At 37.7% G+C, this 15,541-nt stretch overlaps 1 protein-coding gene across 3 annotated transcripts in view; it reads left to right on the top strand.

The window, feature by feature from the left end:
• Positions 1-7,087, top strand: part of SEMA5A (semaphorin 5A) — a 419,645-nt gene extending 412,558 nt beyond the window's left edge. For all 3 annotated transcript variants that reach the window (XM_088054549.1, XM_088054546.1, XM_088054542.1), the window contains 3 exons: positions 1,456-1,503; positions 3,732-3,943; positions 5,266-7,087. In XM_088054549.1, coding sequence (XP_087910675.1) covers positions 1,456-1,503; positions 3,732-3,943; positions 5,266-5,385 — 380 coding nt within the window. In that variant the 3' untranslated portion in view covers positions 5,386-7,087. The remainder of the gene's footprint in view (positions 1-1,455; positions 1,504-3,731; positions 3,944-5,265) is intronic.
• The last annotated feature ends 8,454 nt before the right edge of the window (positions 7,088-15,541 follow it).

Below are 15,541 nucleotides of genomic sequence, written 5' to 3'. Positions count from 1 at the left end.
CACACAACAGTATGGGTGGGTCACAATGCCCTTCTGTTAACAGTTGACTTTCTCCCTGTGTACATTAAAAAAAAAACTAGGGCTCTTTTCACAGACAGAAAAATTTATGTTTTAATGTATCATTTAAAATGCAGCTGTTTTTATTCAGCGCAGCAACCTTGGCTTTGTGTGACTATGCAGTAAACTATAGTACAACGTAATAAAGACATTGGCAAAGTTAAACTCTGTTTTTATGGATGGTGCATAATGCTTTAACTCCCAAATAGTATTTTCCTCTAAAACTAACATGAAAAATGTTAGTATGAGAGCAAAAATTCCCACATTATATTTTCCCTTTTCTAAGGCTTTTGAAGCTCTATTAATATTCACATTCTGTGAATCTGCAGCTTAATCCAATATAAGCCCTACATCATGTTTAAGAAGGTAGGAATTTTCAGAATCTCAAACAAGCCACCATGTCTCTTGCCCTTCTGGTCTGTTTGCTACTCCTCCTTATATTACCAGTAACACAGCAGATAGGATCATGCCCATTACACCCACCTTAGGAAATCGAGCTTGCTTTCTTTGGTTCACTTGGCTCGCTTTTACTCATCCAGGTCCTCTAACTCAGGGGTTTCCTCCTTTCAGCTCTTGGCTGAAAAGACTAATGCCTGCAGAAGTGGCAGCCTTCCTCTGTTTTAAGAACTGGACACATAATACTAGCCCATGTCTGTATCTTTTTCCTCACTTCATTTGTTGCTTGGAAAGGGATTATCAAAGAACTCAAAATTCTGCTTTTTTGAAATCCAGGTATACTGTGTCAGCTACCCCAATTGTATACAGGTGATCCTTGACCCTTTCAGAGAGGTTCAAGAGACTGATTTATAAGGCAGAACTTCCCTTAATAGAAACCATGGTCTGGAAGTAAGGAGTGGAAAAGCTCGACTGCCAACAGATTTTATCCTGTATTTTCAAAGTTAAAATTGTAAGGATACAGGCTAGAATTGCATTTTATTAGTTTACAACTGAGACCTATGAAATTGGCAGTCATCTTTTTTTAAGATGTATAAATTACCACTTTTCACATTAGTGCTAGATGTGACTTCAGAAGTAATGAGCACATTTGAACGCAGGGTAATTAAACTGTAGTTAATTTTACTTCAGTAAATAAAGTCTTTCTCCACAAGCCTAAACTCCGCAAAGAATGTTTCTACATCCACTTCATCCATTTCATTCCAGAGATGTTTTGAGGCAAGAATTAAAAATAAATTGCTGCCTTTTCTTGGGAAACCAAAGAACCTGAAGATATCATGGGCCCTTTCTATTAATTCTACCTCATAGTAAAAATATTCTTTACCTTGAATTTGAAGTGGATGTAGTAGAATGAATTTTTAAACCCTTACTGTGTTAATCTAACTAGAAGTTCTCTGCAATATTTTTTTTTCCTTGGCCTAAGTGGTTTATTTATTTTTCTAGAAATACCTGTGGCACAATCCAGCAGCATAGAAAAGAAACGATGTGGCGGTAAGCTTTTCAGCTTGAGATGGCTATTAAATGCTGAAATATTGATTCTCCATTTTTTTCTTTTATTTCACCTTTTATAATATATATTTTATAATATAAATATAAGATATATTACATAAATAACATATATTTAATAATACCTTAGTATTATTCTACCTTCTAAATGCTGCATTCTCATTATTTACACTTGTACAGAAAAAAGTAGTAACTTGTACAGAAAAATGTAGTTAGTACAAGGATACAGGATCTCTCATTAAATATCCATCTGTTTGGTGACCTTTGAGAGAAGAACATGCATTATTGGATGTTTGTATTTTCTTCTTTGTCAGTGTGGCAGCCACCCTTGTACTCAAAAAGAAATACCTATAATAATCTAGTTATCAGAAGGTCAAAATTTGTAAATTTGTTACTCCGCCATTTTCAGGATATTAAGTCCACAAACCTCTTTTAGACTGACAATAAACAGCAGACAACCAGCCTGCTAACAAATTTAATAGCCCAGACTCTATCTGGGACTCATTTTCAACTTTATTGCCAGAGATAAAACTAAAAAGTAAATAAAACATTCCATTCTGGAGAGTCGTGATGATCTTGAAAGGAAAAACTTTTAAAACCACATCACAATAGGAAGAAGGAAAATGAACTTTTTTTTTTTTTAATGTGCTGAGCTATCACGCTTAGTCTGTGTCATCATGGTAATAGCTCTTGCCAGTTCTAGTATTCCATGCACAGATAAGCTGCATTTTTAACCTAATAAAGGACAGTGAATATACAGAGGTTATACAAGAGTACTTGTGTAAATAGTAACTTGTTATGGGAGCCAAGATAATGTAATTTGATTTTTTTGCTAACTAACAGTGATACTCTGAAAGCATTTTGCCAAGTTCTACAGCATTGGGAAACACTCATAAAGGTGTAGAAGGATATTTTAGTGATAGATTGGTATATAGATACCGTCAGCTGAATCACCTTAATATTAGTTTGTGTTTCTAAGTACTCAGTAGGCATATAAAGGTCCTGCTTTAGGTTTTACAAAAAATGAGACACATGTACTGGCCTATTTTTTTGTACTACAGTGAAAAATGTTTAAGAGATGTTTTTAAGACTAGCACCAGTATATCAGTTTAAAATCCTTTATTTTTACATTTAAACAACAACAAACAAATTTTCAATCATGCTAAGATTAAATTTCCAACATGAGTTTCTCAGTGATACTTCTTCCCTAAAGTAAATCAGAAAGCACAGCTCCATTTCAAAATAACAATGGAAAGCAGTGCAACTTGTCTATTTTGAGCTAATCCTACTGGTGCCATATTTGATCTGGTATCTCTGTTCAGTAACATAAGGGAATGATTGTGCTTCAGGTTCCCTCCCTCAGTTTTAATCCTTGTGTAGATAGAGAGGGTTTCCCATGGTCTGATGCCATTGTACCTTTGAAGAGCAGAGCTGATAGAAGGGTGCTGGGCTCTGAGTTGTTGATTTTGCACTCTCTGGCTGCCATGCTTAAAGGTGTATTGAGATTCAAGAAGTCCATTTCTTGCCACTTCCCATTTCCCTTTACAATGCTGGCATTTCTTCCTCACTCCCACTTAAATAAAGAAAAAATTCCAAGAGCTGGAGAAGAGAACAAACTGGCCAAGATACAAAAAGAATGGTAATCATCAAGAATCAAAGCAGGGATGGAAAAACATTTGCTGATGCTTCTAATAAAAGGGATATGGAATGCATTTATGGAAAGCAGGAATGGGCTTAAAAAGGATTTTATCAGTTCTGCCACAAGTCACTATGTGTAAGAGAAAGAACTGTAATAGCGGCAGAGGAGGTGGTACTGTAGTTCACTGAAAGAAAAAAACTATTTATGTACACTATATACATAATTTATATATAACAAGTCTGTGTTATACCGTCTGAAAAAAATAACCTGATGAACTATTCAAACATATGGAATTAAATTCATATTTCTTTTGTGTTCTGAACTTTTGATGTTTAAGCATCTTTCAATGATCTCTACTTAACAGGGATGTATGGGTATCTAAGATTCTTATAATGGTCCCTTCAGGGAAGTAAAATGAATTTACTACTCTAGGGATGAACCATTGTAATTGAGATGTTTCAGGGAAGCGCATGAAAATTCCCTTATGAAACACTTGTCTACGTTTTTCCCCAAGCTGAAGCTTTTACTGCTACTGCCTTTAAATTAAGGTTGCCTTCTTCTCTCTGCTCTGTAGAGTTCAACATGTTCCACATGATCACAGTGGGATTAAGTAGCTCAATTCTTGGTTGCCTTCTCACCCTGCTTGTTTACACATACTGCCAGCGATACCAGCAGCAGTCCCACGATGCGACTGTCATCCACCCAGTGTCACCAGCTCCACTCAACACCAGCATCACCAACCACATTAACAAACTGGACAAATACGACTCTGTAGAAGCCATCAAGGTGAGCAGAGGGCTTTTCCATAGTGGCATTTGAGCTCAATTTATGCTGATTGTTAATGACAAAAGTAGATTGATTTCACTTGAGGTGTTGTAATTGCAGATCCTTTCACTTGTCAACCTCTGTTAAGCAGGAAGTTGGGTTTTGCATTTGTGTGTAATTTATACAGCAGGTTTTCCTGGAAAAAAAGAAAATCATTCAAGTAGTTTTGTGGGATTTTTTTCCTACTTGTGCTCCGTAGAGGCTTGTTCAAGAAGTAAATCGGGGCATTCACCATGACATATGCTCAAGAAAGTCCTTTGGCTTTATGATCCAATGTCAAGGGCACTGTTCATCTCCCTGCACTACGTCTCTATATGGGAGATGTATCTGGTGAATATATTCTGGGTCAGATTCTCAGTTAGTGTTTATAGCCAAACTACTCTGTGAAAAAGCAGTACAGATAAACTGAGAATCTCTAATGATATCCATACTATTTCATAATTTTTTTTCCAAATTGCTGTTTCCTTTTTGTGATATTTTAAAATAACTCTGCTTTTCAGATCCACTGAATTAAGAAAGGATGTGCATTCTGAAAATACCTAGTTCGGTATCTTCAGATTACAAAGTTTATTCATGCAGCTGCAAAGCTTTTTTGCAAATGAAGATTTTTCTTAAATCCTACCTGGATAATCCAGTTCTTAATTTCTGAATTTTTATTTCTAATTCAAGAAATTTTAATGCAAATCATTAAAAACAGCAAGAAAACTCTGGATCTTCTAGTCAGCAGTGGAATATGAACCTAATTTATAGCTTTTTAGAATGCCACATCATCTCTCTACATAGCTACAGAAATAACAACAACAAAAAATAATCCTTTAAAAGTTCATATTCTAAATACCAATATTATTTTTTTAAAAAACAGGATTTATTCTCTTAAGGCCTTCAGACATTTCTGCCACTTGAAAATCAGGGAATTAAACAGTAAAGAGAAAATAATACTTATTCACTAAAAATATAATAAGTCACTAATTCTAATAGGAAGAACTGCATGTATATGATTATAAATATTCCTAGAATTATAAAATTAGTTTTGTAATATTGGGGGGGAAATCACTGGCTTTTTAAAGTAGAATTGCATTCTGTAGGAATGTTATTACACAAGAAGATACTTCTTGCAGATGCAAGTTTCTCTAAATGTACAGGTATTTCTCAATGCATTTTTGATTGGCTTACTCTACACAGATATTTGCCACAAAAGCTGCTTTGGTGAAAGAGCACTTAGTGGTTACCTTCCCTATGTCCTTTTCATTTTCTGATTTCTTTTTTTTTCTTTTTCTTCCCAGGCATTTAACAAAAACAACCTGATTCTAGAGGAGAGAAACAAATACTTCAATCCACATCTTACTGCAAAGACTTATTCTAATACCTATTTTACAGATTTCAATAATTATGATGAGTTCTAATGGGCTTGTGTATTTTCTTGCCTCCTGTAATTCCCCAGTCTCCAAGGCCTATGCTATTCAAGTGCTCATGTGATTGAGGCTTCAGAAATTAAGTTCAGAGACATTTCAAGCATGATCCAAGCCATCAATGTCCCATTGCTACCAAAAGCCTAAACCACCTGTTTTTGACATGACGTTTTCTTTCCATAATACAAGGTTGGCCTTCAGTGTCAGGGGCAGCTGTAGCCCGTCACTGTTGCTGGACCACTCATGAGGATTGCATTGCTATGCTCAGTTTCATAAGTTTCCACTCATATTTCTCTAACAAGTAACTAAGTAATTCTGGAGTTTAAAAAAGAACAAATCTAATTTTCTTTTTAGGCATTGTCTGTTATTTCCTTGGGGTTTAAAAAGGGGGTCTTGCTGTCAGCCCTTTCCTGAAGCTCACCCTGTCAAAAAGAGCTCACAAGGTGCTGGGGATGACAAGAAGAAATGTTGTGGTTTAGTGATCCTCTGCAGCAATTCTGGGATCTGTGATCTTCCTAGGCTGTGAATCACTCTGACTGAAGTTCAGCTGACCAGAGTGCAGAGAAGTAGTAAGGCTGTACTGAGGGATACAATCTTGTAATTAACCCAGACACCTCCAGGGTTAGTGGTTTCCAGTTTGCAAGAACAGCCCAGTCACATAATGCTTTCACCTTGCTCAGTTTAATTTTTGCAAGGGTGTGGAAGGGCATGTCCAACAGGGAGGCCAAGGGAGGAGGGCAGATAGGAGAAGCACACTGGGAGGTTTTTCTCTGTGTCTTTAATAACCTAGCCTTGCTGCAGCATGTGGGTTTGTAGTGGCACTTCTACCTAGTGCAAGCCCATGGGACAGACTTGTCTCTGATGGCTGTGGCACTTGACACCAGTCTGGCCAGAGAACAGTACAACTGCACCATGGATTGTGTGCCATCTCTGGCTCTTGGGGGTGTGTAGGCATAATCATAGATCTACTTTTTTCTTTCCAGCTTTTACTTTATATGCACAGGTCTGACAAGCAAAGCTGGCTCAGAGAATATAGATACATTTTCAAAGGGCTGTCTCATTTTGCTGCCATGTCTGACCTGCATCAGTCAACCCCTGGAGGAACATTCTTATGGCATTTCAAGTGATGATCTTGTTGGACTTCATTGATGTAAATATTTAAAATACTATTTGAGTTTTAAGTCATCAGTTTTATTTCCTTTTGTAGTGGTAGATGAGGAAACACAAAGTCTTATACCATTTTTCTTTGTCCTGTCCATTTTCACCCACATTCATGACATTTTTATTTTTGTATCTGAAATTCTGTATGTATAACTAAAAAGAAAATTGCAGGGATTTGAGTGAGATTTTACAGAGTATATAGTAGCAAGGAAGCATTTGCTATTCTCAGAAGCTTGTGAGAAGAAATTAAAAGTTAATATTAAAGATTAAAGAACTGGGCTTTCATTTTCTTGCTAAAAGCAAAGACCATTGCACTAGAGTACTAGGGAGATGTGCAAGGAGAAGCAGAGTAGAAATGATACATTTCTATGTATCATTTGGTATAAGTGATACATCAAATGTACATTCTGTTTAGAGCCCTTGCTAATTAGGTTTTGTTATGAAAGACAAAAAGAGAAAAATATGTACGGATTATTCACAACTATGTATAAAAAATTCAAAAAGTACCAATAAACACTTCCATAGCAATGGTAAATACTGTATCTACTCATGGCAGTGAGCTACATGTTTGAATGGGGATAGATCTGAATGTAGCACTATGCTTCCAATCTGTTCTACAGAAAAATAAAAAATTTCAAAGTGGTCTTTAAAATGCTATGCAGTAAGATGAAGACACATTTGCTATCTATTAAAGTAATTAAGATCAGCCACACATTTTTTTTCCAGATGAACAGTCCTCCCTATTACTAACTCAGTCAAATGAAAGCCCCTCATCTTCACACCAACTCTTCTCCAGAAAGTATAATAATGCTGGGACTCTATAATTTGTGATTTTTCACTTCACGTTAGATTTGGTTTTCCAGGAATAAATTAGCTGATTGCTCTGGGTAAGAGAAAATTTTCTTTGCTAGAAATAGAGGGGAAAAAAGCTTTCCAAATCATAACCAGGATGGTATTTGAATTACTGTGTTCATGGCAGAAGATAAATTTTATATTTAAATAAGGTAAAACCTATATTGTTGCTACTGCCAAGAAAAAGCAGCACACATACATACATACATATGAGCAGCATTGTTCCTTTCTGCCCCTGTACTGAGTACATTAGTCCAACTTCTCAATTTTATATTTAGACTAATTGTTTTGAGACCAATATCTTTAAAATATTTGAACTATGTATTTTTATTTTACGCCTTTCAATTACAATTACTGAAATGATCTTTTCTTCCTAACTCTTAAGTGGTTTGGGGTGCACCTATCTTTATAGTGATCTATTTTTAATTCTTTTCATGCACAAATACATATACTAGATACATGTTATATGTGTAGTAATAATACCCTTGGTTAACTCTGCATGATCATAGGTAGAAATCCATTTAGCAGATGCTCAGTCTGCTCACACTTCCCTCTCCTTAGAGGTTTGTTTCAGGTGTTCCAGGTCTTTGAGCAGCTCTCATGCCAGCATGTCAGGAAAGAGTTTCTTTTAATTATTTTTCTTTGTCATTTAGCTTCCTAAATTAATTGTTCTATATCACAGGTAGAAAAATATTTAAAACTCTACCTGAAGCAGCAGGGTAAACATGGAAATTTCACAGCACTTAAATGAGAAAAATTTGATGGCAAGATCTTGTCATGCTAGGTTGTGAGACAACAGGTTTTAAAGCCTTTAGATATTTGTGTCTTAGGTAATTTTAAAGGATCCCAGATGCACTGGGATGTATATCATTATTTACACATGTTGTAAGTATTTTCACCTTCTGAATTCTATATAGCTGCCCAGGTAGTTTGGTACAGCTTTTCCTAGTACATGGAGCAAGGCAAAGTGCTGTCTCTATTAATTTTCAACTTACTTTGTTTAGCAATTTTTCTACAATAGGCTACGAAGCTGAAAAGGCAGATTTCATAGAATTGTTTAGGGTGGAAGATGTCTGAGTCAAACAATTAACTTGGCACTGCCAAGTCCCCTATTAAACTATGTCTATTTCTTCTTGAAAGTTCTTATTCTTCTTTCTGTCAAAAAATGTAACAAGTGGGCATTTCCTGCAAACCCTGTTTAAGCCTGTAGTTCTCAAATTTTCTCAAGGTAGGATTTGGTTATAAAAGCATTATTATACTGTTTGAAAGGGAAAATCAAGTCCCTTGCTCATCAAATGCCATACTTAAATAACCTTCATCCTTTCTTTTGGATAAAGTGATCTATTTTGGATAAATAATTATATTACCTCTGATGCCATTAGTTAATATTGCTAACCATGTTTACACTGATTGCATAAATTTAAAAATGCTTCTCTATTTTGAATGCAAACAATTTGGAGGATAAATGAAAATTAGTAGAGCTGTTGCCATGTAGCCCTGTTGCATGGAGGAAGGAGGAAGCAAGACTGACAGTCATATCCTGCACGGTATATGCACTCATTGGCCAACTCCACTATGCCTAAGAACTTTTTGTGCTTATTTTTTATGTCTGAATCATAGCATATGTACCTCAGTTGCTTAGAAAATGGACTCCTGTGTTTGCAGATATATCTTGGATGTTGATTTGAGCCTGATGATCTTTATGGCCTTTTTAGGTTACTCTGTGTAGAAGCCTTTCCAGCCATTTGCAGTCACCTGATGTTGAAGCAGTGTGGTTTGGCTAAAACTAATCTAGAGAGATTTTTTTACTAGGATTGGGAATTTTATAAGAGGGTGGAAAAAATAATGGGTCTTAAATGGCTTTGATTTCCAGCCTATTAAACAGTACTGATTAAAGTCTCACATGGATATAGGAGACTGTGCATTTAGTTAGCTCTGAGATCCACACCAGAGTCTGGGAAAATACCACACCAGCATACAAATCAAGAGCACTTATGTTAGTGAAGAAATTTCTCAGAGCATCAGGCCATATGGCTGTTCAAACCAGAAAAGAATGTAAGAGGTCCCAGATATAAGTAAAATGTTAACAGGATTAAATGCTCAGTATTTTTTTCCTCATAATTATAGTATGAATGTATTCACTTCTTTAAATGTGGGACCAGTTTTAATAAAATCAGCACAACATGAGCACATTCCTAATGTTGATTGAATGCTTGCTGTATGAGATCAGTTCTGTAAACAGTTTGGTCCAAGCTTATCTTGCTCTGCTTGAGGCATCTGGCCAATTTTAATTGTAGCTGCCACCAGCATCGTCTATGTCTCATCTAGGAAAACATACTTAGACTGAGTTACATCCTGATGTGGACTTGTGTCTCTCCACCAACACTGCAGTGAGCCTAGAGAGATATACTTCTAATTTTCAGTGTCATTTCCATGGCATAAGCTAGGCTCTTGAGTATCATTTTAGCCATCACATAAGTAACCACACCAAGCTCAATGGTATAGATGTAGCAAGTTACTTATTTTAGTGTGTTTACAGAATTGAGCCAAAAATGTATTGCTTCTGCACAAATCCATGCACAGTACAAGATGACTTCAATAGTAAAAAAACAGATTCATTAAAATTTGTTCAAAAGTGAATCTGCATCTTGATATCAGGGAATAATTACGTGTTCGTTGTGTGGGGTATTTTAATTAATTCCTTTCTTTGCTAAATAAATGAATGATAAAACAAGATACTGCTTGACTTAATTTAAAAGCTGTTCTTCCAAATAAAGAAGGATTATGGGATCTATGGACATTTTCCCTTTTTTCTGTCTACTCTTCTCCACAAAAATAAACCTGTGTGTGGCTGAAATAGCCTTTAGCTAGACTGTTCTGTGTCACTAAATGAATACTTTACATTGTGTTGCCATGCAATGACATTCTCTAACTGGGAAGGTATAAAGAGGGAAATATGCAAACCTGGGAGGTTTGGCAAAAATTTCAGTTCCAGCAGAAGCAAGGGTAGGCAGAAGTGAAAACAAAAACATAGACGAATGTGACTGGAGGCTTGGCAAACTTGTCAATAGTGTCAAAGGAATGCAAAGGCTGTTTGGGAACAGCCAAGGCTGTGAGGCTATGCAGACTTTAAGCTCCTGGATAATCAAGCCAACTAGTAACTCAAGAAAAAGCAGCCTGATTGCAACAGTTATTTGTGCAAAGTTGCAATTGTTAGTCAGAATGGGGTGAGAAATTAACTGGTGACACTGTCAGCACCAGGTTAACCAGAGGGGGAGGAAATGCTCTCACAAGCAGGGACCACCACCATACAGGTGGCATTTTGACAATACTAAATATTCTTCTTGGCAAAAAGGATAAGGCAAGAGGAGAAGGTCTGTAAAGCTGGTGCTGAACTTGTGTATTTTGAACTAGCTCCAGGCTAGTCTCACAGGATGAACACCCACAGCCAGTTAGAGTGTGTACCCCTTCTATTTCCCCCATTCACTAAAGGAAAAAAAAATGCACCATAGAGATGGGATGCTCTTACATTAATTCATGATGGAAGTTAAAGCACACTGAAATGTGTACTTGGAACTGATACACCTTCTGTTTCCTGTTGGCTTTTTAGATCCAAGTTAGATACTTTCTCACATGCTTTTCCCCTTGCTTTTTCTGCTTGTGGGAAAATGATCACAGCTTCTACCTTGCTGAGTATTTATCATTTTGAAGGAGAGATTTTATGCCAGTAGTGAGGTCTGCTAAAAATTTTTACTGTAAAACTGACTTCCAGGGCTGTGTGAAAACTGCTATAGTAATAGCAAATCTGTCTGTCTTGCTGTCAGTTTTGGTGATATTTTTTCTTGCTATTGGTTTTAAACTGAAGGTACTATAGCAATTCCTCAACTGAAATGATCATCTGTGCAGAGATGATTTTCAGAAAAAGATTCAGTGTAACTTTTTGCATTCTCATAATCCAATCCTAGAGACTGAGAATGCAGAAGGTGTTATTTGCGTTTGGGTTTTGTTATTTTTTTCCCAAGTACTCATCCACAAACCTCAAACAACAGTAGATTTGGATCTGAAAAAATAATGGAAGGTAATTAATAATAAAAAAGGTAGGTTTTTTTCACCAAAATATAAGAAAGATATTAAAGTACTAGAGAGTGTCCAAAGGAGGGCAACAAAGATGGTGAAGGGCCTTGAGGGGAAGCTGAATACAGGGTGGCTTAGGCCACTGTTTGTTCAGCCTGGAGAAGAAGAGGCTGAGGGGAGACCTTATTGCAATTACAATTTCCACATGTGGGGAAGAGGAGGAGCAGACGCTGATCTCTTCTCTGTGGTAACCATTGACAGGATCCAAGAAATGGTCCGAAGTTGTGCCAGGGGAGGTTTAGGCTGGATAGTGGGAAAAAGTTTTTCACCCAGAGGTTGAGCACTGGAGTATGTTCCCCAGGGAAGTGATCACAGCACCAAGACTGACAGAGTTGAAGAAGCTTTTGGACTACACTCTCAGGGACATGGTGTGACTCCTGGGTGTCCTGCACAAGGCTAGGATTTGGACTTTGATAATCCTTATGAATCCCTTCTACCTCAGCATATTCTGCGTTTCTGTGTGATTCTCTAATATATTCCAAGATTCAGCAGCTATATTTCATAATCCACTAATGTGGTAGTTTGGCATTTAGGGAAAGAAGTGGGAAACAACCACAGAAGTGATTTCTCTGGGAGAAGCTGCTGGGAGGTTTTTTTCTGTGCTTGAGATCAAGTCAATACTGCCCAGTTCTGAGAACTGACAGCATTTTGCACCACTGAAAATTAAGTTCACCTTTGTTGTCTCTATATGACTCTCATGGTTAGGTTCTTTCTCCCCCTGAACTGAAATTTATGAGAGAGAGGCAGTTTTCTCTTGTTCGGACTTGGTTGTTTATTCTTATCTTATCAGCATTACATGTATACAAGGTACAAGGAGCTATGTGCGCTAAGATAGAAAGGCAAAAAATGGCTAACAAGGATGTTCTTCAAGGTCTTTTATATGTCCATTTACCCAATTAACAGATGCCAAGTAAATTATTTTTCTTAGTGACCCAATGACCCAACAACTGTGTGCTGCACTGTGGCATCTTCTATCCAATCACCTACTACTACCCAAAAACCTCTAGAAGAAGATGAAGAAAGAAGAAGGACAAGAGACAACACTCTAAATCCTCCATCTTGTCTTCTGTTCTCTAAACTGGTTTAAACTCCAAACTTTAACTTTTTTACCCAGTGACCTAAGAAACTCTATAATTTACACATTTACACTCCTAGCTTTTCTATTTAACCTTAACAGTTGTTTTCAGGATGTTATATGAAATTCAGTGTTTTCTTGGATGTCAGAGCCAGGTATCAGAGATAAGGGCACACTCTCTGTGCCTCTGACTCCAACACTTTGTGAATACCACCTCTTAAAAACCCAAGCCTGGGAACTTCTTTCTCTTTCTTTCTGGCCTTGAAAGGTAGCAGAATGCTGGTGCGGCTGGCTCCGCTCCCCCATGTCCTGTGCGGCCTGGAGGGGATCTGGGCCAAACTGAAGCAGCTCCCGGGCAGGGGATGGAGACTGCGGGACACCACCCAGGCCGGACTGGGCTCTGCTGTGGCCCCTCCTGTGAAGCCCTCTGGGTCCCTTTCCGGCGAGGTGGCTGAAGCCCTTCCTAGGGGGCCCCTGGACTTGGGCTGGGTCAAGCCATGGCTGCTGACATCTCACTGACACCACCACTCTATGGATGCTAACTCTGAACCAGAGTGCCTGTAGCTATTACAGGCTACACAGAGCTCGATCCTGCCTGAGAGCTAGCCTGAGAAATTCATAGGAGTATTTCAAAACAATCCTCAGAAACAGGAAACAGCCGTGCCAGGTGCTGTTTGTCTGTCCTCTTGTTTTCCTTGCAAGAGAAGTCAGGAGGTGGTGTACACCACTGACCAATGATGGTGATGTAGCAGTTTACTAACCAATAAGAGTTTCCTTTTTGTACTTTCCACGAACTAGTCTATAAAACAAGTCTAAAGTAATAAACTAAGGAATTCTCCTGTTCTGACTCTCTTGAGAGTCTGTGTCGTTCTTTTCGCCGTTCCTAATAGAACGACACCCTCCACACACCTTGGCCCGCACAGATGGCTCCAGGCCGAGGACCATTCGCTCCCTCCCAGCAGCTGCGGGGCTGAGAGAAAGCACCAGCTCAGCCTGAAATCGAACACCATGACTGCCTGCACAGCCTAGGCAAGATTTAACCCTTTCACTACACAGATGAGACCTACAGACTTTAATCTTCTTTCCAGAGAGAGACAAGATGGAGCAATCGACATGTAAAGAAACATGAAACATCAAGGTCAATAAAGGAAGAGTTAAGCTTGAGATGGAGGAATGATGAGGAGATGCTGAATAGAGCTGAAAAAGGCCATGGAGATGGACAAAGAAATTTCCTTTAATTCATGAAAGAGTATCAGGGAGAATGAAATACTCAAGTTGTAGATCTGAGCAGATGTATCCATTGACAAAGCTAAGCAGATGTTGAGGTAGCTGTGATCCTGTCAGATGCTTGAACAGAGAGAGAGAGGTGAGAGTTGATGAAGACCCTTTGCCCCAAGGAGAGAAGAAGAAAACGTCTGTCTCCAGAGATGATCACAGAGACAGATGAAGAGAACCTTTGTCCTTTGAATAACTCATCCTTAAAATAATACCCCTTGAGTTCATGGCTCATGGACACATCTTTGGAAGAGCTGTGAAATGGGAGGAAGGCATGATGGCAGAATGTTTTTCCGGGCAGCTGCTATTCATAAAATGAAAAGCCACGAGAAAACTGTTTCTTGTGGAGAATCTCCATGGCATGACAGGAGAAAAATCCTCTCCCTACAAAGACTGATGAAAAGACTATTGTATAGTTAGTACTGGTTTAACATCCCAGGTTTTGTCTCTACAGTGTCAGTTGAGTGAGCGGGAGAAAAAGTTTCTGGGGGCTTTATTCTGGTTTCCTATTCTTGTAGTCCCATTTATAAAGTTTCTTTATTCCTTTTAAATTTTAAGCCTGTTTTTCCCTTCTCCTAATCCATATCTCACAGCAAGAAATGAATAAGTATCCTGGTGATTTTAGCTAGTGCTAAAACTCACCACATTATTTAGTGCATTGGCTGGTAAACACAAACTGGTGAATCTAAACTACTACAATTAAACCCATGGTCCCATGGTCTTGAATGAATTCTCACATTGGTCAGCTACAAGTGTAGAGATTGACTGAAAGTGAAATATAAAATTTCAATCAGACAGGAAATTTAAAGCCCCAGCTTTTAAATAAAACTTTGATGACCGGAAATCTGCAGAAGAAGTTGCTTTTCTATTCTTATGCTGAAAAGTGTGTTCTTTTGTCATGATCTTATGAAATAACCTGTGCAATGGGAAAAAAATGTTTATAATTGTGACGCATCCAAGATAAAATATTTGATATAGAGTTTGGAGGTTTTTAGCAATAGTAAACATTTTGGTTTGGTATCATGACAATGCCATTGTTTATTGCAATAATGGGAGTAAATGATCCCTATACAAATCTTTATAGGGAATAATTTTTTCCTCTCCATTAACTTCTTCAAAAACAACTTCGTTATCAAAAATTTACATAAGAGCTACCAAAGATATACTCACATTTAAGAAGAAATATTGCTGTGGTGATGCGAACATAGAAACACAGGTGCAGGAATCTAAGCCAGTTAAAACTGCAGCCTCTTTCCACTGGTGTTGAGCTCAGTTTGGATTTACACCTATTCAGACAGCTTATCAAATTTCTCCCAACTTGTCAGATTTATCAGCCTGTCCATTGGTTGATTTAGTTCTCCACAGGTAATGTAACATAATCCTTTACTGATCATCTGGGACACAAAGAAGAAGCTCAAATGATGGGTGGTAACTATTTTTCCATCTTACTTCTCATCACATATTATCCTCTCCACTGATGTTTTTGGATATTTTAAATAATTTAATTTGATGAATTATCTTCTATCAAATTGGATTCTAGGTTGGGGAGGGTGGAGAGTATATCACTTTTCTGGTTTTCATTACTCAGATTTATATTATTTGACTGCTGTTGCCGCTGAAGATTAATAGATCACACGGACACAGGTCGAGGTG

This window comes from Pseudopodoces humilis, chromosome 1 (genome assembly GCF_049639895.1).
Source record: "Pseudopodoces humilis isolate 2021_Gansu_Grassland_sample_001 chromosome 1, ASM4963989v1, whole genome shotgun sequence".
NCBI lineage: Eukaryota > Metazoa > Chordata > Aves > Passeriformes > Paridae > Pseudopodoces > Pseudopodoces humilis.
This window is presented reverse-complemented; position numbering and strand designations above follow the sequence as displayed.